At 35.7% G+C, this 24891-nt stretch overlaps 1 protein-coding gene across 5 annotated transcripts in view; it reads left to right on the forward strand.

Annotated features, from left to right (window-relative positions):
* The window catches only part of SHPRH (SNF2 histone linker PHD RING helicase), a 54944-nt gene that overhangs the window by 22594 nt on the left and 7459 nt on the right, over positions 1-24891 (forward strand). For 3 of the 5 annotated variants that reach the window (XM_026100274.2, XM_026100273.2, XM_026100272.2), the window contains exons 14-26: positions 795-916; positions 3453-3541; positions 5245-5337; positions 8031-8138; positions 9115-9257; positions 11666-11839; positions 12167-12229; positions 13198-13423; positions 15724-15867; positions 17126-17227; positions 18054-18125; positions 19916-20104; positions 24439-24600. In XM_026100274.2, coding sequence (XP_025956059.2) covers positions 795-916; positions 3453-3541; positions 5245-5337; positions 8031-8138; positions 9115-9257; positions 11666-11839; positions 12167-12229; positions 13198-13423; positions 15724-15867; positions 17126-17227; positions 18054-18125; positions 19916-20104; positions 24439-24600 — 1687 coding nt within the window. The remainder of the gene's footprint in view (positions 1-794; positions 917-3452; positions 3542-5244; positions 5338-8030; positions 8139-9114; positions 9258-11665; positions 11840-12166; positions 12230-13197; positions 13424-15723; positions 15868-17125; positions 17228-18053; positions 18126-19915; positions 20105-24438; positions 24601-24891) is intronic. The other 2 variants (XM_026100275.2, XM_064509193.1) reach the window with 2 other exon arrangements.

The following is a 24891-nucleotide window of genomic DNA, read 5'->3' on the forward strand; positions in this document are numbered from 1 at the left end:
CTCAGGTCAGATGTTGCAAACTGATGTTGCAGTTTACTTTCCTGTCTCTTTGCATCAGTCTTCTTCCTGCCTGGCTTCTGTGTCTGTTGGCCTTACTCCAAGCTATTCTTCCTCCTTTCTTTCTTTCTTCCCTTCTCATCTCTGTTCCTGCTTCTGTCTCTTATCTCTCTCTTTCCTTTATTTTTCTGTTCAGATAATTGTCTCCTAATTAAATTCCTCTGCAGAATTACAAATAATAACAAATGTAGAAAAGCATTAACTTAAAGGGGTGCTTGGTAATTTTCACTGCATTCTCCACACATTTCTCTTTACCTCTATATCTCATCAGTTTTGCATGTTTAGATTGAGAAGGGAAGTAATACAGGCTCTCTAGCTGTTTTCATTTGAACAGCTTCTAGCAATACGAGATCTATTCTCAGTTGTTTCTCATTCCTCACTGTACTGAAAGGAGCAAACTATTTTGCCCTGTGAAGAGTTTTTTCTTAACTAATTTTTTCTTGTTGCTTTTTTTGTCCCTATTTTTAGGAGATTTCAACCTCTTGAAATACTCTTTCAGGTTAGATAGGGCAGAGCTCCAGGTGGAAGAGAAGCTGACAGAACTACGTTTTTATTTAATTTAAATGTCAATTTAAAATTTAAACAATTAAAAAATTGTCAATTTAAAATTAAACAATTTAAAAATGTCTAATAAACATTTGCACAATGGATGTATGTAACATAATATTTCATACTGCACAGTATGATAGACTGTCTTCTTTTTGTTTCAAGTTTTAGCCATTTGATCTATATTTCAGCACCATGACCATGGAGGAACTGCTAACTTCATTGCAGAAGAAATGTCGAACAGAGTGTGAGGAAGCTCACCGACAGCTGGTGTGTGCTCTTAATGGCTTAGCGGGTATCCATATCATTAAAGGTAAGACTGGACTGCCATAGCATATTCTTCACTCCTTCTAGTAGGCTTATTATGGCTTAGATGACACCATATAAAAATGTTGGGTCTTCTGCATTCAAGGAAAATCCCATAATGAAATCCTGGGAAAGTAAAGAGGATCTTTCTCCCTCCTGAATGAGGGAGAAAAGAATAGGTGTGGCTTTTTGCACCTTTGAGATGTCTCAAAGTATTTCCAGTCTTCCTGTGTACTGAGAGGATAAAAGAAATAATGCTTTTGTAATTCTGCTTAAAGTGCTTGTGTTGAATCAGTACTGCTTTCTGGGTTTCCTTTGTACCCCTTGCCATACAAACTGCTATGCTGACTGTAGTCTGGCTGGTTGGCTGCCTTCTGGGGGCTGTGCTTTTGCCTAGCAGTTAAATTAATGCTTCTTGCTGTCCAAGTCATGTCAACATGAACTGAGGGGGAAAAAAGCTTTGAACCAGAAAACAAAAATAATTATATTAATCTTAAATGTCCTGCCAAGCAAAGTAATATATTTAGATGGCCTAATCACAAACGTGAAAGAAATGTCTTCTTGGCAAGTGACCTGTTTTTTAAAGTTGACAAGCTGCTTGAAATTTCACAGGTTATGTGTTCTCTTCTTTCAAGGAAGACTTTAACAAACAGACTGCCTTTGTTACTTCTCTACCAATTTGTTACACTCAAGATCTTGTTTATGGGTAAGGGGGAGTCACACCTTATGTATAAGTAAAGCTAAGAATTTATTGCTAGTGTAGCTGAAATCTTGAGAGCTTAATCATTATTAGTCCAGATATAATTGTCCTAAGGGGAAGAAAAAGAATAATAATGTAGTTAAAATTGTTATACTCCCACTTAGTTTCTATGCCTTTTCCTGGTGTTATGCTCACCTTCACTGCCCTTCTGGGTCCTAAGGTTGTTGGTTTCATTCTAGTGGTGGGGATGTTACAGTGAGTTGTCAATATCTGGAGTTCTTTGCGAGGAGGAAAATGAGGTTTGTGTTGATGGTTTCTTCTTCCTCACTCAGGGATCTGCTTGGAATCATTTTTGTGTTTGCTAACATGCTTTTACACGTTTCTGTCTTTATTGGTTTGCAGTTCCACATTACAATCAAATTTACTATACAGAGTGATGCCTTTTACATATGTTAAATACTATGTTCTCTTTGTTACTCCTAAAACAATTTTGTCAAGCTCTAGGTTTGTATTTCTTTACCTGATCGTGGGCGAGTTGTTTATAGCTGAAGGGTCTTCAGTGCCAAGCCTGTGCCCCATCTCTTATCACCCCATGCCTGTATTCCTCTATATTGCATCCTGTGTCTCCACTTTTCTGAAGGCCTCTGCTATTGTACTAAGCCTGTATTTCACTACCCTGCATCGTTATGTGTTAGTCATAAATATCTCATTTTACATAGAATAACTGCTTGTTACTGCTATTTATATAAAACTGTATTTGTACCACACAAAGATAAACAAAAGTAAAAGAAATTAGCCATAGACAGCTGGTCAGTTAGAGAAATTACTGTTACAGCTAAACCATGTTTCTTTTTTTTTTTTTTCTTTTTTTTTTTTTAAAAAAATCACAACAACCCTGCAAGCAGATCAGGAAAAGCAGGCATGACAAACCGCAGTCCTGAGGCTTTGCAAATTCAGTGCAAAGCTTATGGCCTGTTACTAACAATGGCAATGCTGTATTACATGGTCACTCTGTTTCAATATAAGAACCAACAAATCTTACTGAAATAGGATTGTTATACCTCCAAATATCTAGAAAGGTGGTGGGAGATGTTTTTCTGCTTTGTTTTTACCCTGATATCTGTCTTTATACATTTCATATCTCTATACTTCTCCCCTTATCGTAAGATTCTTTCAAGACTATTAATGGCTTAAAAAGTAAATTTCTGTCAGTTCAGAAAAGGTAATATACACTTTTTTTTTTTTACGGCTTCTGTATATACAACTTCAATTTTGCATTTCTTCTTAAATTATTTTATGTAATCTCTTTTCTAAAAAGTGATTGTAATATTGATACCTTCAGTAGATTTGCTCCCTGCGTGTAGTTAATCATTTCTGCTTATTTCAAATATGACACATCTTCATGGCTTTTTGTGGTTAATGCTCTGTAAGAGTGAATAAGGTATTCACAGTGCAAAACTAGTAATGCATCACTGCAATGAGTTGTAGATGATGTTTGTTTTAATGCAGCATTTGACTTTTTTGGATTTAATGCAAGTGTGAATACACGTTTTAAGATCAAAGAAGTCTGCAGACCTTGCTGTGACAAAAGATAATTAACTTGGAAGATGATTTAGTTTTTGTAAAATATATTACTTTGTATTTAACAATTTTTGGGGGGGGGGGCGGGGGAGGGAAGAGAGAGAACGAATGGGAAAGACTTGCGTGAAGATAAGCAGATACAGAACAGCACTTCCAAAAACATTTTAGTACATTGCCAGTGTAAGTCCTGCCTGCTTGGATTTAAAGACCAACACAATGTGTATGTGTGTGCGCTTTTTAAAAATGTTTTTATTTTATTCAGGAGAATACGCGTCGGCTGCAGAGCTGTACAGAGAAGTGTTGCGTTCTTCTGAAGAACACAAAGAAAAGCTCAAAACAGATTCCTTACAAGTGAGTGAACATCTAAATATAAAGACACAATTAAGAATTGGAATGCTGTAGATTTATAAGGTCAATCTTTTCTTCTTCCCCTTAGCAGTGTGCCAAATGACTTTTTCAGCCTGCTGTCATAATCACAATATTTAAATAGTAATCTGTCCAGTGACCTTCACATTTCTTCTTTTTACAAGCCACTCTATTTCTAAAAAGCTTTTACCTGTCATTCTTAATTGTACCTCAGAAGTGGTGTATGATCTCCACCTGCTGTTCTATAATAAAACTTAACAAGCTGTATCCCTAGACTTCTGTCTATGACTGTGACTGCTCGCATTAATAGCACTATGTTGTAGACTGGTGCGAATACAAGATGCTGGAATGGCATTAAGAATGATACAAACATGTCATGTTGAAGAATTAAAAATTGTTGCACTGCAGAAGATGATCCTGAAAGCGCATCAAAATGTGAAAAAGCATTGAAGTGTATTGGCATCTGTTCAGAAAAAACATGATTATATTTTGAATGCTTTATGAGAAATACGATGAATAAGAAATAACGAGTTGTATAACTAACACCTTTGTATCTCTTCAAGAAATATCAGTTCTAAATTGAAAATTATCATTTTTTGGCATAACAAGATATTTTAGGCATGTTAGTGATAAACAAATAAGAAGTGAGCAACTGTCTGTTGTTTTTGTTTGCTTGCTTCACTAAGTGGAGTAAATTATTCTTATCTTCCATGTTGTCATCTGATGCCACCATTATGCTTCTTTGTTCAGTCCTTCTCCTTTGTGAATTCTAGAGACATTTTTCTAATCGGGATACCTATATCAGCATAGACTTTTATCAGTATAACGAGAATGTTAATAGAGCCATTATACTGAATTGAATATAAAGCGGTATTTTTTTCTGAAAATGTATATTGCTGCTGTGTGATAAAACTCAACTTCTGTTGAGTACTTCCTGGTTGCATAGAGCTGGCTGTGTTAGAAAATGGCAAGCCAGTGCTGGCTAATGCTGTTCAGGGGATGGCACAGTAACAGGGCAAAGCTGAATTAGGGAGACAAGAAGGGCACTAGATCCAAATGGTGGAGGTGTCCAGTACGAGTTGGTGGGATATGCAGGCAGCATAATGTTAGGAGTCTAGTTTGGGATATACAAAGGGTGAGCCTATATATGCATAATTAATGATCAAATTTATTCTCCCTAAAAATAACAAAAAAGTCATGTTTTATTAAGCCATCTTTTGTTTCAGAAAAGTTAAAAATATGTGAATGGTTGAAGCTTTGGGAGCTGGTTTTTCCTTATACTTTGTTTTGCTTTAGATGGTCTAAGTGACTTATTTCTGCATTACATTCTGAAAATCATTACAAAAGAGAACTTGTAAATAACTTGTTTCCTGTAGTCAAGGGCAGCTTCGATTAGGAGGGTGTGTATAGAACAGAATCAGAAGAGCTGATATCAGACTTTCCTGCTGATTTGCTGTGAGATCTTGAAGAAGGTTCTTGTAGTCTGTGTTTTATTTCTCATCTCAGCAAAATGAGGAGAACAATGCTTGTTTACTTTAAGATGCTTTCAGATTAAGAGAGAAAAATTAAATCTTACTTTAAATGAGTATCAATTTCTTGCTATAGAATTTCATTCTTAATTAATCTTTTCCTGTCACAAATGATTAAATATTTTTTTCATGATTATCAATGACTTTGTGTATGTTCAGAGACTTCATTCTACACACAATTTGATGGAATTGTTGCTGGCAAAGCACCCAGGAATTCCACCAACTTTGCGTGATAGCCGACTTGCAGAAGAGGTAAATTGTTCATTTTTTGTATAGACTTATCTTGAATCCCCCACCCCACTTTTTTTTTTTTTACCCCTCATTATTTTATCTAAACAGAGAAATAAGAATAAATAGCCTTCAGGTTGGAGGTCTTATTTTCAGTTTTCTTCATCGCCTGAATCTCGTCAGTGGGGGTCTGTCCAGGTCTTCTCTGTATTATTCATACTCACATGCCCTATAGTAACTGGCTTTTCTCCATTCACTCTTAGACTTCCTACGTGTCTACAAAGTTTGGCCATCTTTGGCCAGATAAGCAAGTCACTGTATGTTACTGGCTACATCAGCCTGTTTTACTATGTCCTTAACAGTGAAATCTCTCTGATAAGATAGCTGGGATCCAGTTGTTCCTCACTGGTTACTTGTGGACATATGGATCATGTTTGCAAAAGAACATTGTTATTGTGGAGTCGTTAAGGCAGGAAAGGACCTTGGGAGGTCACTAGTCCAACTTCCTACTCAAAGTAGGGTCAACACTGATTTCTGGCCAGGTAGCCCTGGCCTTTATCCAGTTTGGCCTTTGAAATCTGCTAGTACAGAGATTTCACAACTTCTTTGGACAAGCTGTTCCAATACTTAATTATCCTTACAGTGAAAGAAAAATTTCCATATAAGAGCCTCCCATTTCAATGTATAACCTTTGCTACTTGTTCTCTTGCCAGGCACTTCAGTAAAGTGCCTGGCTCTGTCTTCTCAGTAACCTCCTCTTAGTTGTTGGAAGGCTGCTATTCTGTGCCCTCTAAGCCTTCTCCTCCCCAGACTGGGCAAGCCCAGTTCTTTCAACCTCTCCACTTGTGTGGTGGTGATAAGTTTCTCTCTCATTATTTGGATATTGTGTGATATTTTTATACACATTCTGTGTATAGGCAGCATTTTCGCTTTTGTTTTTCTGAAACATGTTCTAATAGCTCTTGGTTTCTAGTCACAAGTTGCTTAAGTTGATTGGGGGAGGGAGGGGATTTCAACAACCCAGCAATGGAAAAAATGTGAAGCACTTGTCTTTTTAAGATCTTCATTTGGGATTTTCTTCGTGTACAGAATGGAAACAAACAAAACCTGAAAACATATGACAGTTTTTTTATTTCCTGAAGCCTTTGCCACCAAGATGATGATTGGTGGTCCTTCCCCTTAGAAATTGTTTATGTGCTGTACTATTAGTATGCAAATTATAGCCATATTAGCTGCTGTCTCCTAACTTGAATCTCCTAGTGCATGCCTTGCACTTCACTTGTATGATAAGGTGTGACAGAGGAATTTCATCTGAACTAGCTACTGCATTAAGCTTGCATCCTAGCTTACTGTACGCTAGTTTCCCCACATAGACAGGACTTTAGGCCATTTTTCGCCCAAACTCCCCTTCCTTTTATACTTATCTCGTAAGAATATTGTAACAAGTAGTAGAAACTTCTCCTTGAACTAGTTTCTATAGTCAAATGTTCACAGATAGCTGCTCCCTGAAGTGTCATTTGCATGAGTGAAAGATAGCTGTTTCAAACCCAGTTCAAAATGATAAAATGTTAGCAAGTAAGCTGACTTTAATGTTGTACCAGGAGCAGGATACCAAACTAATTTACTACCTGTTCAACCACTTTCTTTTCCCTATGATCACATCTCTGAGTATAGGAATATCCTGAGTATTTAGGGAAAGACTGATAAAATGATGTTTGAGCATTTCAGATAACTGATTTGTACCCCTTGGAGAGGTAGAATTAAATATTTAAATATGTTTCTACCAGCCTTTATAGAAATACTGTCAATTTTTTTTTGTCCTGTAGCTACAGCAATTTATTTATATCTTTTCCTGAGGTTGTGAGGAGCAGGATTGGAAACTTTGTATTTTATTTACAAATGATAAGCAGATACTGCTTTTCATAGCCATCTGTCCCAAGCAGCTCATCCAAATACTTGAGTGTCCTTTCTGGTTTCAATAGCTAAGCTTCATCCATAACAATAATATAATTATTTTGGCAAGCAAACAAAACAAAATTAAGTCTTTAATGCACTTCAGAATGCACAAAATAAAGATATCTAATGAATGTAATGGTGAAAGATATATGTGTATTATGTGTAAGACACAACTTGTTCGTTCAGCAGATTTTAAAATATCATATGGACTGGTAGTGAGTAAATCTTTCACAGAATCACATGCCACAAGGGGTTTTCACTGTTGGAAGTAATTTTTATTGAAGAAATATATCTGCACCTAAAAATAATAAAATTTGTATTTCAACTTTTCTTAGTGTATGGATAAGTACCGTATGTAGGTAAAGTTAAATCAAGTTGTTCTCAGATTGTTCTAGGATGTTTTTATTGTCTAGGTTCAACACAATGTATTTTTTAAAATACAGTGAAGAATATGAGTTAAATTTAAGTTCATTTTTAATGTAATGTGTTCCTAGTGTGCTATTTGGACTTGTCAAAAAGCAAAGTTATATAGTTAACATCTTTGTCATAGTTTGTCTTCACAAGTGGTTTTTAGGCTTACTGATAAATGCCAGATTCTAGAGGGGAAAAAAATAATCCTAAATTTTGCTCAGAAATGAAGGTGCACTTTAGGTAGCTAGCCATTCTAAAACAGTACGGTAGCTGGGGAATTTTTACATATTTAATTATACATTATAAACGTAGATGAGTTGTGCAAGACTTATATTCCCATCTTCATATAGGCAGAACAACTTCGACAGCATTATATGAGTAAATCCAATGCAGAAGTTGCAGAAGCCCATCAGGCCTTACAGCCAGTTCTCCAGACAATTCGGGAGCTCCAGAGAAAGGCAGGTATCTCTTACATATTTAGTTTGTGAATTTAGATTTTTTTTAAATCATTTTCATCTGTTCATCCAGAACTCCAGGTATTTCGCTCTGACAATTCCTTGAAGCACTAGTTGGAATGAGAGCTGAGCAATGCGCGCGCGTGCGCGCACACACACACACTCACTCACTCCAAAAACGTATTCTGTGTTCCCTAGTTAAAGGAGATCACAATACATGATGAACAGATAACTTGAAAGAGAAGTACACAGTCATGGTGAGATGATTCTAGTACAGTTTAACACCATATTTACTTTTATGTTAACTATTTTTCACATATAGTTTAGTTCTAGAAGTTACAGGCTTTGGCCTTGAAATATTTCTGTTGTATATCAGATGGGATTTCAGTTACTTCCAAAGGAAGTGTGCCTTTTGTTTTTGTTGTTTGTTTGTTTGTTTTAAGCATTAAGCACAATGATTAAACGCATATTAACTGCATTTAGTCTTTCGGACAATTCAGGTTTAATGGGAAGGTGCAAAGTATTAATGAATTGATGAAGACATGAGAGTAAATGCTATTTGGATTAAAACACACTAGGAAATAATGTTTTTTCCATCTACGTTCACTTTCTCTTAAAGTGTTGTTCTTTAAAGTGTGTGACTTTTTTTTTTCCCCTCAAAGAGAGAAACAGGCAACTTGTAGATTACAATATCTACAATATCCCTTTCTGTGTCTTTTTTGTGTAGGCAGCCTTGGCGTATTCTAACTTGACTGAAGTGATTTAAGTGTGGAAGTAGTTGGGAATGTGGAACACTTAATCATGTATTCACTTAAGCAGGAAAAGGGGTACTTTATAAGCATATTCTTATGTCCTGGTAACATCCATGGAATTTGCCAGTCTGTGTTTGAGGCCTAGAGAGCAGCATAAGTCTCTGCCACAATGAGTAAATTGGTTACTACTTGAATGTTCACAAATAAATCTGTTCTTTTGCATACAGATACATTCTGGTTCTCCTTGGTGGTTGGATGTCATCCAGACAGCAATACAATATGCCATCGATGAGGAGCTTGTTCAGCGTGTGCAAAATGAGATAACCAGCAACTACAAACAGCAAACTAATAAACTGTCCATGGCGGACAAGTAAGAGAGTAACTACAGTAATAGAATAATGAATATTGTTAAGTCTGCTCAAGTCTTCCAATCAGTCTTTGCTAACAGTTACAATTAAATGGCAGGCACTTTTGCTTCAGAACACCTGGGCTGCAACTAAGTTTCAAAAATGCTCCGAAAAAGGGGATAACTAAGTAGAAAACATCAAAAGCAGGAGAATTTTTCAGTTTTCTCCTGGACAAGCATTCTTTAAGATGCTGTCCTATGTATTATCTATGATGGTCTTATAATTTTCTGCACTTGTGCAACTGCTGAGCAAAAATAGTTCAAAGTTTATTGCATTAAAATTGAGTAACCTCTAAAATAAGCTGGCTTTAAACTAAACAGGAAGTGGTCAGGTTATTTTAGAAAATGCTTGGATAACAGCATAAAATATCATCACTGTTTTTATGACCAAAGAGTTCTGTTTTGGTTTCATATTAGAGAAAACAGTACTACCAAATTCTACTGGAACTGCAGCTATCTGGTATTAGCCACATACTTCCACTTTGCAAAGTTCCACAGTGACAAGCCTGCGGGTTAAGTAGATATGATGCTCTTAATTTACGAAGCAATGCTTTACGGATTTGTGTGTGTATGCAAGCAAATGACCTTAATAGCTACCTTTTAGTGCATTTGTTCTGAATGGTATTTCAGATATCATCACATGAACAGATAACATCATGTCAAGAAGTTGGTAATATTATCAGTGTGTGAAATCTTCCTTGAACAAGTCCTGTTTATTGTATGCAATTACAGAATCATGTAATGTCCTGTCAAGTTTGGAATATCTCCAAGGAGGGAGATGTCACAGGCTCTGTGGGCAGCCTCTTCCAGTATTTGACCCACCCACTTGGTGAAAGAACTTTTCCTTCTGTCTAATCAGTATATCCTGTATTGCATTGTGTCCATTGCCTCTTGCCCTTATTTTAATTAGATACATATTATAGGGAGAGGGTGTGCGTGTGTGTGTGTATGTGTGTATACAGAAATACACAGATACATAAAGACATATCCTCCAGTATGTTTACTCTGTTACTATGATCCCAAAAGATGGTAAGCCCTTGCCCACTATTAGACTTAACCAGGTGTTTTACTTACATAATTCGGTTCAAATTGTGAAGGACCATTTGAGAATGATGGTTTCTCTTTTTGCTTCTGTTCTAAATAAATTTGAGGAAAGGATTGTTTGGGTGTGCAGTCTCCTCTCAAATACCTGTCTATCTATATGCTTGCCAAAAAAAGTTGAATTTTTCTCACTTGAAATTAGCTATTTAGGAAGAACCTTTTTTGTTTCTGCTACTGATAAGTTGTATAACTTTGGACAAGCTATTTCATCTGTGACTCAACTGTGGTTTTTTTAAATAAAAAAGGATAGTAGTTATTTCCTTTTTAATGTAGTTTAGCATATGTAATGAAAAAATACTAAAAACAGCATTTAAGTCTTGTGAAGTATTACCAGTCAGTGGTGGAAAGAGCAAGTGCTAAATTATAGTTGAGTACTGGAGATGGTTAACCAGGGTATAATGTGGGAGGTTTTCATAAATGTGGAACATTTGACAACTGATTGTATTAACAACAGACTTTTAATTGTAATTCATGTATTTTCAGACTACCATGTTAGGCAAACTTGTCTATTTTATTTCAGAATATATATTCCTTAACTAGATCATTTTAAAAATTGAACTGTACTAGAGTTGTTAAACTTGCTCTTTTCTAACTTATCTCACTTTACAAAAGGGATGTGTCAGATCAAACTTTCTCTATGAGGTAGAACCACCATCTTGCAAAACATTGTCTTGTATATGAACATAAGACTTTGTTAAGATGACATCTTGAACCGTGTTTTCAGCAAGAAACTTCTGTCCACAGGAAAATACAGTATGAGAAGCACTTATTGGTGTTCATGTTCCAGGTCTACTCAAGAAAGACAGCTAGGTTTTAGGAAAATAGTTCACTTCCATGTGCATTTAATAGTTTTGACTTTGAAAGCGAAGGTGCAAAATGCGGTAACTTTTTTGCAATGGCTACATGTGTCTGCTGTGAATTGCACAGATGCTTTGAAAGTCAATTTGTTGGCCAACAGGTAGAAATAAAATTAAGTATTTGTAATTGCTGAACTTTAGTAGATTTGTATTGTGACTCAGAATGGTGCAGGTTGTTTGCTGACAGTTACCCATCTCAAGTCTTGGATTGAGTCTTCCTATTCTGTGAATACTGGGCATCATCGCAGTGGGGACATGGGAATGATCTCTAATAGTTAACATGGCACTTAGTAGTAAGCATTTGCAAGGTATGAACTAAAGGGCAATATAGAATGACATATAAAGCTGTTTCACCTCTTTCAATTTTGACTTGGTGATTCAATGTGCTATTACTTCCTCCTTTCTTTAAATCAGATTCCGTGACTGCAGGGGCCTTCAATACCTGCTCACAACCCAACTGGATGAAGTGAAGAAGTTCCAGAAGATTGTAAGAGAAGCAGTGAAAAATTTAGAAGGCCCTCCCTCTAAGCAGGTTATTGAGGCTGCCACTATCTGCCACTTGCGACCTGTTAGACTTCCACTTAACAAGTATGTCTAGAAAACATGAAATGTATTTTAAAGATGTGTTTTCCTTCATTTGAAATAAGCAAAGAAAGAGGAGCATGGTATCTTTAATCTAGAGTAAGGGTTTATATGTACACAGCCATTGTAGATGCAGTTGTAAGACACGTGACTTTATTTTGTTTTTATGTTTATATAATCTTTTGCAGTCAGTTGTATCCAGTGTACTTATGAGACTGTTAATTTTTAAGGACTTCGTGTGTGTTTATATTTGTTGGAGTAGAGCTTTATAGAAATTACCTTGTTTTCTGGTCAAATTCTGAGTGCTTCTGTTTTCAATCTTCTGTATTCCAGCTGTGTCTTTTGTAAGGCAGATGAGTTGTTCACAGAATATGAGTCAAAGCTCTTTTCTCACACGTAAGTTCATGGCTTTATAAACTTCTAATATTACAAAAAAGGAAGTGAAAGTTATTGTTTTACATTTGCTACTTTAAGTTGTCTGAAATCACTTTAAGACAAATTATAGAACAATCTAATTACAGAATTTAAGACCAACTTGTTGCTTGTGGGCTTAATAGCAATTTTATTAGGTTTATTTTTCTGTGTAAATTTCACTTAAAAAAAAAAAAAGTTGTGTACAGTGAACAAATACATGTCACTTTCTCCCTAGCTGCTGTAATTTGACAATACATTTGAAATGAGGTGTTGAAGTGTTTAGAAAGTGCATATATAGATACAGTCATGGTAGCTGAACACATTAATATATGTGTGCACATATTTATGTGCAGTCAGATTAGAAATGCTATAATACCATTCCCATTCACTGATTTTAATGTTCTGTATAATTCATAAATTAAGTAACATAGTTTGGCTAAAGCCACAGTGAGAGAGGAGATTTCAGAGGTGATCTAAAATGACTGAATTGGCATTCTTTGTCAAGAGGAGAACTGGGAAGCTGTAGTCTTCTTAAATGGTCTAATACACAGCAGCAGACTTCGCATCAGAGTTTGACTGCAACTCTCATGCTGATTTAAGAAGTTAGAATTGCAAAGTGTTTTTTAATGTATGTGACAGTTCCAGAATCCTCAATAACCACTGGAAAACAATTAAGATGCATAAGCCTTTGCAAAAGTTATTGATGATTTTGAGCTGGCAGAATGTCCTGTACAGGGATTTCATTGCTGGGGATTTCATTGCTGGTAGCATATTCACTGTGTTCTAAGCAAGTTTCAGGATATCTGGTAATAAAACATCTCTGTGTATGGTATGTGTTTGGTTTTGATTTTGTTTCCTTTTTCAGAAGACTGAAGTATGTGATGAATACGTAGAAATGGATGTGGAAGTACAAAATCAGTAATGAATATTACATTGGGTTTGTTTTTAAGTGTTAAAGGCCAAATGGCTATATTTGAAGAGATGATAGAAGATGAAGAAGGACTTGTTGATGACCGTTTACCCACCACAAGTCGAGGACTGTGGGCAACCAGTGAAACGGAACGTGCCTTGAAAGCTATTCTCTCCTTTGCCAAAGTGCACCGAATGGATGTTAAGCTAACTGAAGAAGGCAGCATGTTTCTGGAACTCTTTGAAGCATGGAAAAAAGAATATAAGGTACAGCAAATGACATTATGAAGAAACGTTTGTGTGGTGCATTTTATGTAATGTGAACAAACTTAAGCTGCATATGAACAAATTAAGTTGCTGTCTGAAAGTAGGGTTTACCTATGCAAAGCTTTTTCACAGTCCTTTTTACACAATTTAATTAAAAATAGTTTATATATGATTTAACAATACTAAAAGAGCTCTACTGGCTGCTAAGCAAATTAGTAAGTACTATAATTTAATCTGTTGAGACAGTATACTGATATAATTAGATCTGTTTTCCTGTTTAGTTACATCAGAATGTGGCAGGAATCAACAAATCCAGTGCTTGTCTGTTCTGTAATTCAGTTTGCTTTCTGTCTTGTCCTAGGTACAGATCTCTTTTTCTGGGCCTTGTTTGCTTGGAGTAAACTGCAGCATATGTGTGCTACACAACATAACCCAAAATCACTAGTCTCCTCTGGCCTGGGAATTTAAAGGCATATATCAGGCTTCACTTACTCATTCTTGCATGTATGGGTTTCCTTGCAGTGAATAACAGTGATGGAGAAGGGAGAGGAGCTGGGGCACAGGGTCTCGTCCTGTTTTATAGGTTAGATGTAATCAGAAATGTTTTCTCTTAAATGTTTCTCCTCCTTTTTGATTTACATAGATTTCCACTTCAGTGTATTACCCTTGCTACGCTAGTGTCAAGATTATTTCCTTTGTGGTTCTTTTGTGCACTCATTTTCTGTGGTCTGACATCAGAACAAACTCCCGCTCCTTGCAAGGATTTTTTTTTTCCCTGTGGCCGTTCTCCCAAGCCTTCTGTTTCATGATTAAAGAGACTTGTCACTTAATTGGCCTTTTCATAGCAGGCTTTGAAAAAGCAGAGCTACTTCTTACAGAAGTTCGCCATCCAGGTACAAAGCTTTTGGCATTAGATCTAGTCCACGGAAGAAGAAAAGATATTCTAGAGAGTGATTCACCTAATATAAGACGGACTGAGTTCGGTTAGTTCATCTGTCATTGTTTTTCAGCAAATTTGGTTACTTTCATCAAACTGGGATAGGGTCGGGGGGCTGCTTAGAGGTGAAACTTATTCTGCAGCTTCCTTAAAAAAAATACTAAGTTACAGTGTGACACAATGCAAAAACCTGTTTAAAGAAACTGACATCTTAATCAGCATTTAGGTATCTGATAGTTAAAATTATGAAATACCTAATAAATTTGTGCTGCTTTCAGAAGGTCAGGTTATTTGATTATGGTACCAAAATGCTCATTGGAAAATATTGACCCTTGCTGTTCTCATGTTTCAATATTTTATGTGCCAGGCTTGCTGCAATTCATGCAAGAAAATTGATGTAAGGTAACCAGTTACTGAGGCTTTGCTATGTGGTGGGGATTTTTCTGCTGCAATTAGGGAACAAATATTCTCTTCATGTTCTCTTACTTTGGGAGCTAGAAGGTAGGACTAATATGCCCCTAAGAATGAAAATAGTATGTTTATGATTCCATCCATCCTGACTTGGAAATATTGATTCAGTTATCTGTGCTACTCAAATCTAGCAATCCAGTGCTTAGAAATATCCTTACAATTGAACAAATAAGAATCTCCAAGTAATAATTTTTGGCCTTTGCAAAAGGTCTTAAAATTTCAGTAAGATCAGTGAAGATTTTTGGATACAATACTTAAAAATTATAAAAAGCTTCCTTGGGAAGAAGCATTGTATAGTATTATCAGTTGTTTTTAAAATAATACCAACATTTGTCAATTTATATGTATAGCATACTTCGACTCTTAGCCATTTCCTTTATGTCAGCAATTACTTTTGCTTGGAGAATTGAATCAGGTATCATTCTTGTCTTGTCTGTTCCTTTGTCATCAAGAACACTCAAACAACTGTTAATGTCTGGGAAAAAAAATCTTTTTAAAGAAACAAGTGAACTAATAGTTCATCTTTAAGAAGCAGCCTGACTACAATAATTAGGTGTTAAGTTGTGTAATCATTGTTCCTTATGCTTAGTCTTGCATGGCATTTTGATTTCTGAATTATCAGTTGTGTTAGTTATTGTAATAGCTGTAGAAGAAATGAGAGAGAAACAACTATTTATATTTGTTCATAAAGAGATATGGGAAAAGAGAGCAGGCAAGATTATTCCTGTGCTGGTGTAGTTTTGCTTCATAATTTGTTGTTGCTGAATTACTGTGAAGAAATATTATTCCTTACTCCAAAAAGACTTTCACATTATACCTCATATGGTAGAGGCATATAAAGGTAACTCAGCTCAAGAATTCACCTACTAATTAGTTTAGGCTTTTCTTTTAGTTACTTCATGAATATTGGATGGTACTGAGGGATCATGTGTCTGCTATTGATGAACTAGCAATGGCTACAGAACGGCTGAGAGTGCGCCATCCTGATGAGCCAAAACCAAATCCACCAGTTCTCCACATTATAGAACCACATGAGGTAGAGTACTTGGCGGGAAAGAGGTGTTTTTTCTGAAAGAATAAGGCCACTTGTGTTAGATCCTGCTTCCTACAAAAGTAAAATATATGTCTGTATCTGTTTATATACAATATGTCTCTGTTTCATTTTCTGAAACTCTAGGTGACAGAAGAGTTCTTACCTACTTTTGCATTTAGTGTCTGGGCCTTCTGGAGCTCTGAACTATTATCTTGATATATTTTCTCAGGCTTCTGGCTGTGAGAGTGGCATGTTTCCAAAAGGCTGCTGCTCTTTCAGCAGCAGACAAATGGCTCTGGGACCCCTCTCTATGGCTGTTCTTCCATTTTTCAAGCTGGTGGAAAATGAAATTGACCTGACTTCTCAGCTGTTTTCCTCTTTTCTACAGGGATTTAAAGAGCAGTGAAAACTAAAAAGGCAAAGTATTTTCAGCATTTTGGAATTCCTGAGCAGCCTTAGAGACACTTTCTGTTCATGAACATAGAGAAAATGCTGAGTTGATTTAACCTCTTAATTATATTTTTCTGTTGCTGCAGAAAAAAAGTTTTCAACAGAAGCAAAGGCTTCCTTTTCTTTTCTATGAGATTGTATGTTAGACCAAAATGCCGCTTTTCTCTAGGGAAATAGTCATATAGGCTATAGGCTTTGCTTAAACAAAAGTTTAACAAAGTCTAATATTTGTTTATGAATTTTCAACAATATAAGAAACCCCCAATACTTTGGCCCCTCCTGTAGTATTAATAAGTACACCAGTATCAACTGCAATTAATCTGAAAAGGAGTCAGCTTGATGTTTCCACAGTCTTTGCATAGGTTAAATGAAAAATAAAGACTTTTAGAAAATATCAGGAAAGACATTAGTTTTCTTATGCATAGTTTTTAGAATCAGCAGTAGAGTCCAGGATGAATTCAGTTTTAAGTAGATAGATGACAAATTGAATGAAATTTGAAAGAAACATTTAACAGCTTAAGATATTTTAGATTCCTTTTGCCTTTGGAAATAGCCAGCAGTGAAAATGAAACAAGTATGACCAAGTTTGTATTTCTCATCTCAATCCATTCTCTGTTCTGTATTCAGACTGGGTACAGGAAAGGAGTTCATAGTCATTTTTGCTTGGGGAGAAGTTCATTCTAAATTTACAGAATGAGCTGTCTCCAATAAATTGCTTGGTTTAATTTTGCCAAAAGATGTATTTAAGCTTTATTCAAGAACTTTATTAATTTCATATTTTGTGTATATTCATTTAATGCTGTTTTGATAGGTAGAGCAAAATCGAGTGAAACTTTTGAATGATAAGGCAGTTGCCAAATCACAGCTTCAGAAGAAATTAGGACAACTTCTGTATCTCACTAATTTGGAGAAGGTAAGGTTTACTGTTCCTTGATCTTTATGAAACTAAAGTGGTGCAGTATACTTAACTAGTGGAAGAAACCTGCCAATATTTTCATTTAAAATGCGTATTTTCAAGAAAATGTTTTTTCTGTGGAGATTCACTGCATGTTGAAATTTGGTGTGTTGTTTTGTGTCATCACATAGTCATAATGTTATTACATTATATGTTTTGTCCATTTTTTAAATTAAATATGAAACTATGGAGTAGTTTTAGATAGTTAACATCTTCATTAAAAGTGACTGGTGTACATTCAGTAGATGCCTTGTAAAATGATAGGCCTGTATATGTTTATACAAAGAACTTGGCTTCTCAAAGACACACAAGTAGGTATGTAGGTTAAATAAGTGTTTAAAAAGAAAAAAAACCTTTATACATTACATTACTTAATCATAGTGTCCAAGTAAGTATAAAAATGCTTTAATAAAGCATAGTTAAGCATGATTAAGTATATTTAAGTGCTTTTACAACAGTGATGGAAAAGATGAGAGGTGCATCTCCATATTTTCACAGACATGTTTCTCTCTTGAAGCTTTTATTTTGTGCAGACTTTCAAAGCTGTAGTGGAGATGCAGATACTGTCATGAAAGGACTGCAGTATGAAAAGCAATCCTTTTACTTACTGACCTTAGATTAAATATTTTGTAATTCCTAAAGATTGATCTATTCATGCATGATGCTTTTGAATTTTCACAACCCCCCCTTTTTGCCTTCAGCATTCTTTTTTCCAAGTAGCTCTTTTAAATATAGAATAACATTTTATTTGTTGAAATAAAAAAGGGTTTTTCCTACTTCATAGTCTCAGGATAAAACTACTGGGGGAGTTAATCCAGAACCATGCCCAATCTGTGCACGTCAACTGGGAAAACAGGTAAGATGTTCAGTCAACATTTTTCCCTTTTATAAAGTCTTTACCTAGATCTGAGCCTTTTATATGCCAAGTTTTCAAGACATGAATTTGACTGAACATTATATTAAAACAAGGAAAGTAAGCCTCTTTCTGTAATGTACCATCCTATCCCCTGAGATAATATCTTGCTCAATTACAAGCCCCTCTAATTCCATTAGCTGTTGACATCAGTGCTTGAGTGTTTTGAGTGTTTTGACAGAAGTATTCCAAAAATGTGTGTATTGCTGATTGTTTTATAACAAGTCTGTAGTTTTGCTTTCATACTTCTGTTGAAAAGAGAAATGGAATAAATACTGCTGTCTTTTTTTTCTTTGCATTTATAAGCTAAAAGAATGAAGAAATCGATCAGCTCCTGTAGTATACCATGTGTTTTACTGTAACTGCTCCTATTGATTGTATTTGTTTTTCTTCTAAGGTTATAAACTTTAAAGAAATGAACATTAGCTACTCACAAAAACAGTAAAATAACAATAGAATAAAGACTGATAGTTGGGTTCCTTCCCCCACCAATCACACTCTGAACTGCAGGTGCTGAAGTTCAAGTTGAAGTTTAATCAAAACTGCTAGTCTGAGACTAATATATATATTAAAGTACAAAGCAATATAGGTAATACGTTATTGTATGTTAGGTTAAAAACATGAAAGGAAACCTGTGTAGTCAAACTAAACTGGCTCTTTTTTTAGCTATTTTAAGATATTTTCAGTTCAGCTAGCATTCCAGGCATGTGTACACATGAACTGGTTTCCTGCCACACTTCTAAAATATCCCCTACAGTCTTGATCCAAGGGTGATACAGGTTTTTACAGAGCAATTGTTTGCCCTGTGCCATTATGTTTCATCTCTGAGATGGAGAAGCTTCCTAAAAAGGAAAACTACTTTTTTTCTTTTTTTTTAAATTTGGCTGAGACTGCCACTTGATGATAGTAGTCATCCTGTTGCAAGGAAGTCTTATCATGCTTTTCATCCTATTTCTGCAGGATTGGAAGAACCTTATAAAGCCTGAAATACTTTTGTTCACTTAACAATTGGTCAATTCTCTCTGTTACCTGGACCCATGAAAACAGTGGTGGTCTCCATGTCTCTTCCCCTGCCCAATCTTAGTGGTCCACATAGCAGAGTAGTATAGGATAGAGACCATTTCTGGTTGCAAAAACATGCTTTACAAATTAGTTCTCTGTTAAGATCGCAGCAGACATGTAGATGCTCTGGAACCTCAAAGGAAGGATGGCTTCTGCAACACAATTTTTGCACTTGCTTGTGTTCTGGGGAGGGGGGAGTTTCTCTGCACAAGATCTCATTTCTTCTTAAATTCAAAGATGTTGCATAGGACTTAATATGGAAAAATTAAGGCATTTTCTTTCAGGAATTTTTATAAAGATTGAGCTAGTCTGAATGTTTAGAGTTTTACAGATGGTCAATACAAATTGACCATCTAAGAATGTGTTCATATATAAATGAAAGATTGTAATGTCTTGCTTCAAGTTTAAAACTGCAAAAATGAAAAAAATGAAGAATAAATGCAGGGAACTTCTACAGATCGTTAATCCTTCTGACCTGGTAAACCTTGAAATCTAGGTTTCTTCACAGCTGTAGTGGTGAAAAGAGTTCTAAAATTTTTCACTTTAATCTGAGTTTAATGAAATAATGTTTCTATGAAAATGTAATTTAATGCTGCATAAGTACACTGTTTTTCTTTTGTGTTTATGTGAAAGTGATACTGGATTTTTTTCCTTCTTAATTCCCCGTATAGTGGGCAGTGCTGACATGTGGACATTGTTTCTGTAATGAGTGTATAGCTATCATCATAGAACAGTACAGTGTTGGCACCCGCCGGAGCTCAATTAAGTGTGCCATTTGCAGGCAGACAACGTCTCATAAAGAAATATCCTATGTCTTTACTGCAGAAACTGCAAATCAGGAGGATGATATTCCTGTAAAGGTAAGCTGTTCATGTTGGGCTTGAGGATTCTGGTCTAAAGTGCAAAGGTAGAGACTCATGTTGATAATACTCTGATTAAGGGGATCCTGCTATCTTAAAGTAAATTAAAAATTAAATTAAGTAAATTAAAATAAGATTATAGTACAGCTAGACATTCATAATAACTTTAATCTGGCTGGTATAGTTAAAAAGTAGTAATGAAATGTGCTGACAAAGACATCAGTGGCATCTGTGCAAGACTCTGGCCCTTGTGAGCGTGCTAGGTTTGCTAGCCTGTACTGGAGTCGATGTTGCCACATTCCCACTAGTTATGTCAGCCTCTCTGGACAATGACTGCAATTCCATTTCATGTGTAGATGCGTCGTAAATCAAATTATTAGATTCAAAATAGCTGACAGCATTTGGCACAAGGGGGAGTAAATAGGCTGCATTTTTGAAGTGTTAGTTATTAGGACCTCACTTTACAGGTGTTTTTAACAGATTATTTCCTCAGGATTTAGAGATGTCATCCTGTTTCTACCAAAGACAAAAATTTCAACTGTTTCATAAATTTTAAACACAGAAGGACCTTGTCATCTACTATCGTGCATAAAGGGCTGTAGTGTTTCCTTGGATTTCTGCATCAAGTTGTTAACTTCTAGTTAAGCAAAAATATGAATGCAGTATGCATTCGCATATCATCTTGAGTTGCATCCATTCTTAACCACTTTATATTGTAGCTTTATACTATGTGCTATCAAAGCAAGCAGGCTTGTTAAAAATGAAATCTTTCACTTCATTCCTTCAAGGATGGTGGTTAACAAAAGTTAACCAACTTTGTTATAGTTTCTGTAGAATACTCAGGTTAACATCAGTATCTTGCAGTCTGTGTGGAAAATTGTGTTTCTCAGTCCTTCTGGTCTTTTTCTCTGTTCCATGTGTGTGGTTTTTCTTTTTTTTTTTTTTTCCCCTCCCATTGTGTTGAATACCTCTTGCTCTTTACTGTACCAGCACTCTCCATGCTAAGTTTATGCTTCAGTCAGATACAATAGGACTACTATGAAAGGAAGCATTTTATACTAGGAGAGAGATTAATGGTGTCCCTGTATATGTTGCTTCTGTAAAAGGTTCCAATATCTGGTTAGTATTACAATGGCTATTGCTAGCCTGTCATCGGAGAAAAATTGTTGGCTAGATAGTTCTGATCCTAATGTGTGCTGTTCCATAATTAATTTGAACTAGTTAATCTGTTTATAAACACTAGTCTGGATATTCAGCAAAAGGACAAAATCAAGGTGCATGGGCACTAAGTGAGGCAACATTTTTTAAAGACAAATTGAAAACCAAGAATGCATAATAGCAAGGGTACCTCTGTCAATTTCACATCTCTGTAAACATGGAGAAGAAATGTGGAAGTGTTTTTGTGAGTTGTGAACCAAAGCTTTGGTCAAGTGTTTGTTGAGAGACAAGTCCAATATCATATGTCCAATATAGTGTAAGTGAAGGGTGGGATTTGTTTTTTCAGTTGCACTGTTCATAACATGTTTAAGTGCAACTCTGTTCACTTAGTTCTGTTGAAAAAATAGAGCAAAGGACTGTAACCACTTTGATCATCGTGCTGTTTTTTCTCTACCATAGTTCCTCTGGCTCATCTTGTACAAAATCACATTTGTAGCACCTCACTCATGAGAAGTCTGAAGGGTGGAAGGATCAACAGCAGTGGCTAGAGCTGCTGTCTCTTATAGCAGGGTAAAAAAGAACCAAAGAATTGAAGGAAGCAAAAACCAACAGCAAAAGCTGACGACTACTTCTTTTTGGTTTTTTTCCTCTCTCCTTTTAAATCCTCAGCCAAATACCTCTGTAATAAGATCCTGGAAAGGTCATATACACACTTCTAAGTAATGGTCAGTTAAAATTTAGGTCATACCCTGGCTGTGAAGAGTGTGTAAGACCTTAGTCATACAGGGATTTACACCTGTGAATGAATTACTTAAGAATTGTTTAGAGATGGACTCCAGTTTTGGGTGCTGAGGCAAGTAATAATAACAAAAGCGGGAGGATGGATTATTGATGCTTAAAGCAGAAAAGTCTTAAGGTTACTCAGATTAGACATGTGCACAGCTTGAACTTACAGCGGAATTAACAAACTTCATTTTGAATTGATGGATTTGCTTTCTTTAAGCAGCTTTCTTACTAAAAGGATTACATTTAGTCAGTTTATTTTTTCATTTCTCAATAGGTTTGATGCTGCATATAAAACAATAGCTTTGCAAATAGTAAAAGGCTTTGCATGTAAATGATTTATGCAGAGTAAAATGGTGCAGAGCAGCTTAGATTGTACCTAATTCACATAAATACTGTACAGTTAACTTACCTGTTTATTTAAATAATTTGGTACAGTATACCTAACTGACACTGTTCACTGAGTTAATTTGGACTGTATAATAGTGTAAGAGGCTTCATGTGAACACAATTCATGATGATCTGGGCAGTTATCACTTCTGTTGAGCAGATGACGAGGAGATTTTGGCAATCTCTTTTTTATGATCATGCTTTAAAAAATCTTACCTGGAGAAGAGGGATTGCCCTATCCTTTTCCATTTCGTGTCCTCTTTTTGTGAAATGTTTCCAAGGAAAAGCCAGTCAGAGCAGATGATCTGGAATTGTCATGTTTGATTCCAAGGTGAGTGATATTAGAAAAACACATAAATGACCCTGAAAGTTGACCCAGGAATGCATAGGAAATGCTGAAAGTTACTCTCAGATCTGCTGACTAAAGATGGTTATAACTGTCAGGCAGCTGCCATAAAATTGCAAATGTGTCTTTCATCCTTGCAGATCATAACACCTGCTGACTTAAGCATTCTTAATAGCCTATCTGACTTTTGGAAACAGGGTGTTAATGTCTACCTGGTGTGACAGAGATGTCACGAAAAAGCTGTTTTACTTCTATGTCTATGACACAGAGTTGGAATCATTGTAGAAGACCCTAGGGGGAAAAAATGGTACTGCTTATTGCAGCCTTTGATAAATCTGGCTACAGAAGGTCCCTTACATGTATCTGCTGGGGCATTCATTCAGCTGCACAACATATGAATGATCGAGCTGCCCATTCTTGGTTCCCAACTTGTGCTTAGACTGTTGTTGTCCTTCCCTGCCAATTCTGCAAGCAGCATAACTCCAGTAAATTTGATCTGTCATTGCAGCAAGCCAACATAGTTAATTCAACATTCAGAGGACAGGTGCAGACAGAAATAAAACAATACTTGCCCAGCTGAAAGTACTGCAGCATGAAATTACTTGACATGTAAGAACAAGCAAGCAATTAAATAATGGCTTCACAAAACAACACGTTAGCTAAGACTTTTGTAACACAAAGTACATACTGAAGGGATTTGAGGCAGATACTAAAGAACTTTCTCAACCATCTCCCTAAATTAAGGGGAAAAGGAGGAATACAGAAGTGAACAAGAAGTAGACTGTAGTATTCTATCTTTTCTCTTGGGTATATTGCGATTTCTGTATGTGAGAGAATTCATTAAGCATTTCAGTGAAATACTTTCAGATGAATGGAAGATGGACAGAATATGCAGAGATGTTTTCATTGCAGCACATAATCCTGCAAGGATTGTTAATTATATTTACCAATATCTAATTATTTTTAAGATAATTAACAACTTGATAGTATTGAACCTAAGTTTAGTGTTGCCAAAATGGGAAAACAAAAGCAATAGTAAAAGCTTTCACCTAGGTTTTTTCATCTACTTTCAAGAGGTGTGAAGGTAGGGGAAGTTAAATATGCATTTGGAAGATTCTTTAAAGATTATGCTGCTGAGCAGGTTAAACCTCAGCAGGCCTAACTGCCATGTTTGGTGCAGCCGCACTGCTTCTGGTATCCAGATTGCTCCTTTCAGAACTAGGTAGGTGTATGTGTGTGGCACTTCATTCTTCCATGTGCTGTGTGTATTATAATACACCACAGATCCTATAGCGGTGCATTATCAGGGAGGTATAAAAGGAGTTGAGTGCTACTCAACCCATCCTTCCTTCAGTTTGCCAATTATTAAATTTGTCCCTAGTCTCTACCTGGGAAGCTGCCATCTAAGCAGGGCAAAGTTCTTCAAATCTCTAAGTATAATTTTGTCTTCTCTTATCAGAAGCATTCTTATTTATGTAATGTATTTGCTAATCTCTTTTAAGATGTGTAAGCTATGTAGAAGTCCTAATATAATGCTATATAATTATAAGTGAATTTGAAAGGGGTTGTTGTATAATAATCTACTCTACTGATGTGGTGTTTTTTTTTTTGTTTTTTTTTGTTTTTTTTGTTTTTTTTTTTTTTTTACTTTTTGAAGGGAAGTCACTCCACCAAAGTGGAAGCTGTAGTCCGAACACTGAAGAGAATTCAATTTAAAGACCCAGGGGCTAAATCCTTAGTTTTTTCAACGGTATTAATCATCATTTTCTGTCTAATTTTTTTTGTGTGTTCTGTGAGTTCGACTATCGTAATATTTTCAGTGAGTAGCTCTGTACAGTCACTTAATTGTTTTGAGATGCATGATTTGCCTAATGAAATTGGAACATGATCAATAATTGAAGTTAATAGATGGAAAAGTTTGTTTCTTTAAAGGGCAAACACATTTATATAGGATTGTTAGAAGTTCTAGGCATTTTTAAATTTGATGTCCAGCTGTTTTTGATACATTGTAAAACTTTTTTGTGATTACTGCTAGTTTTTTATTCAAGCTGATCTTTTTAATCACATTTCTTTAGTTTTATGAAAGGTATGGTACCTGGAACACAATTTT

The sequence above is a fragment of the Dromaius novaehollandiae genome, chromosome 3 (genome assembly GCF_036370855.1).
Source record: "Dromaius novaehollandiae isolate bDroNov1 chromosome 3, bDroNov1.hap1, whole genome shotgun sequence".
Classification (NCBI taxonomy): Eukaryota; Metazoa; Chordata; class Aves; order Casuariiformes; family Dromaiidae; genus Dromaius; species Dromaius novaehollandiae.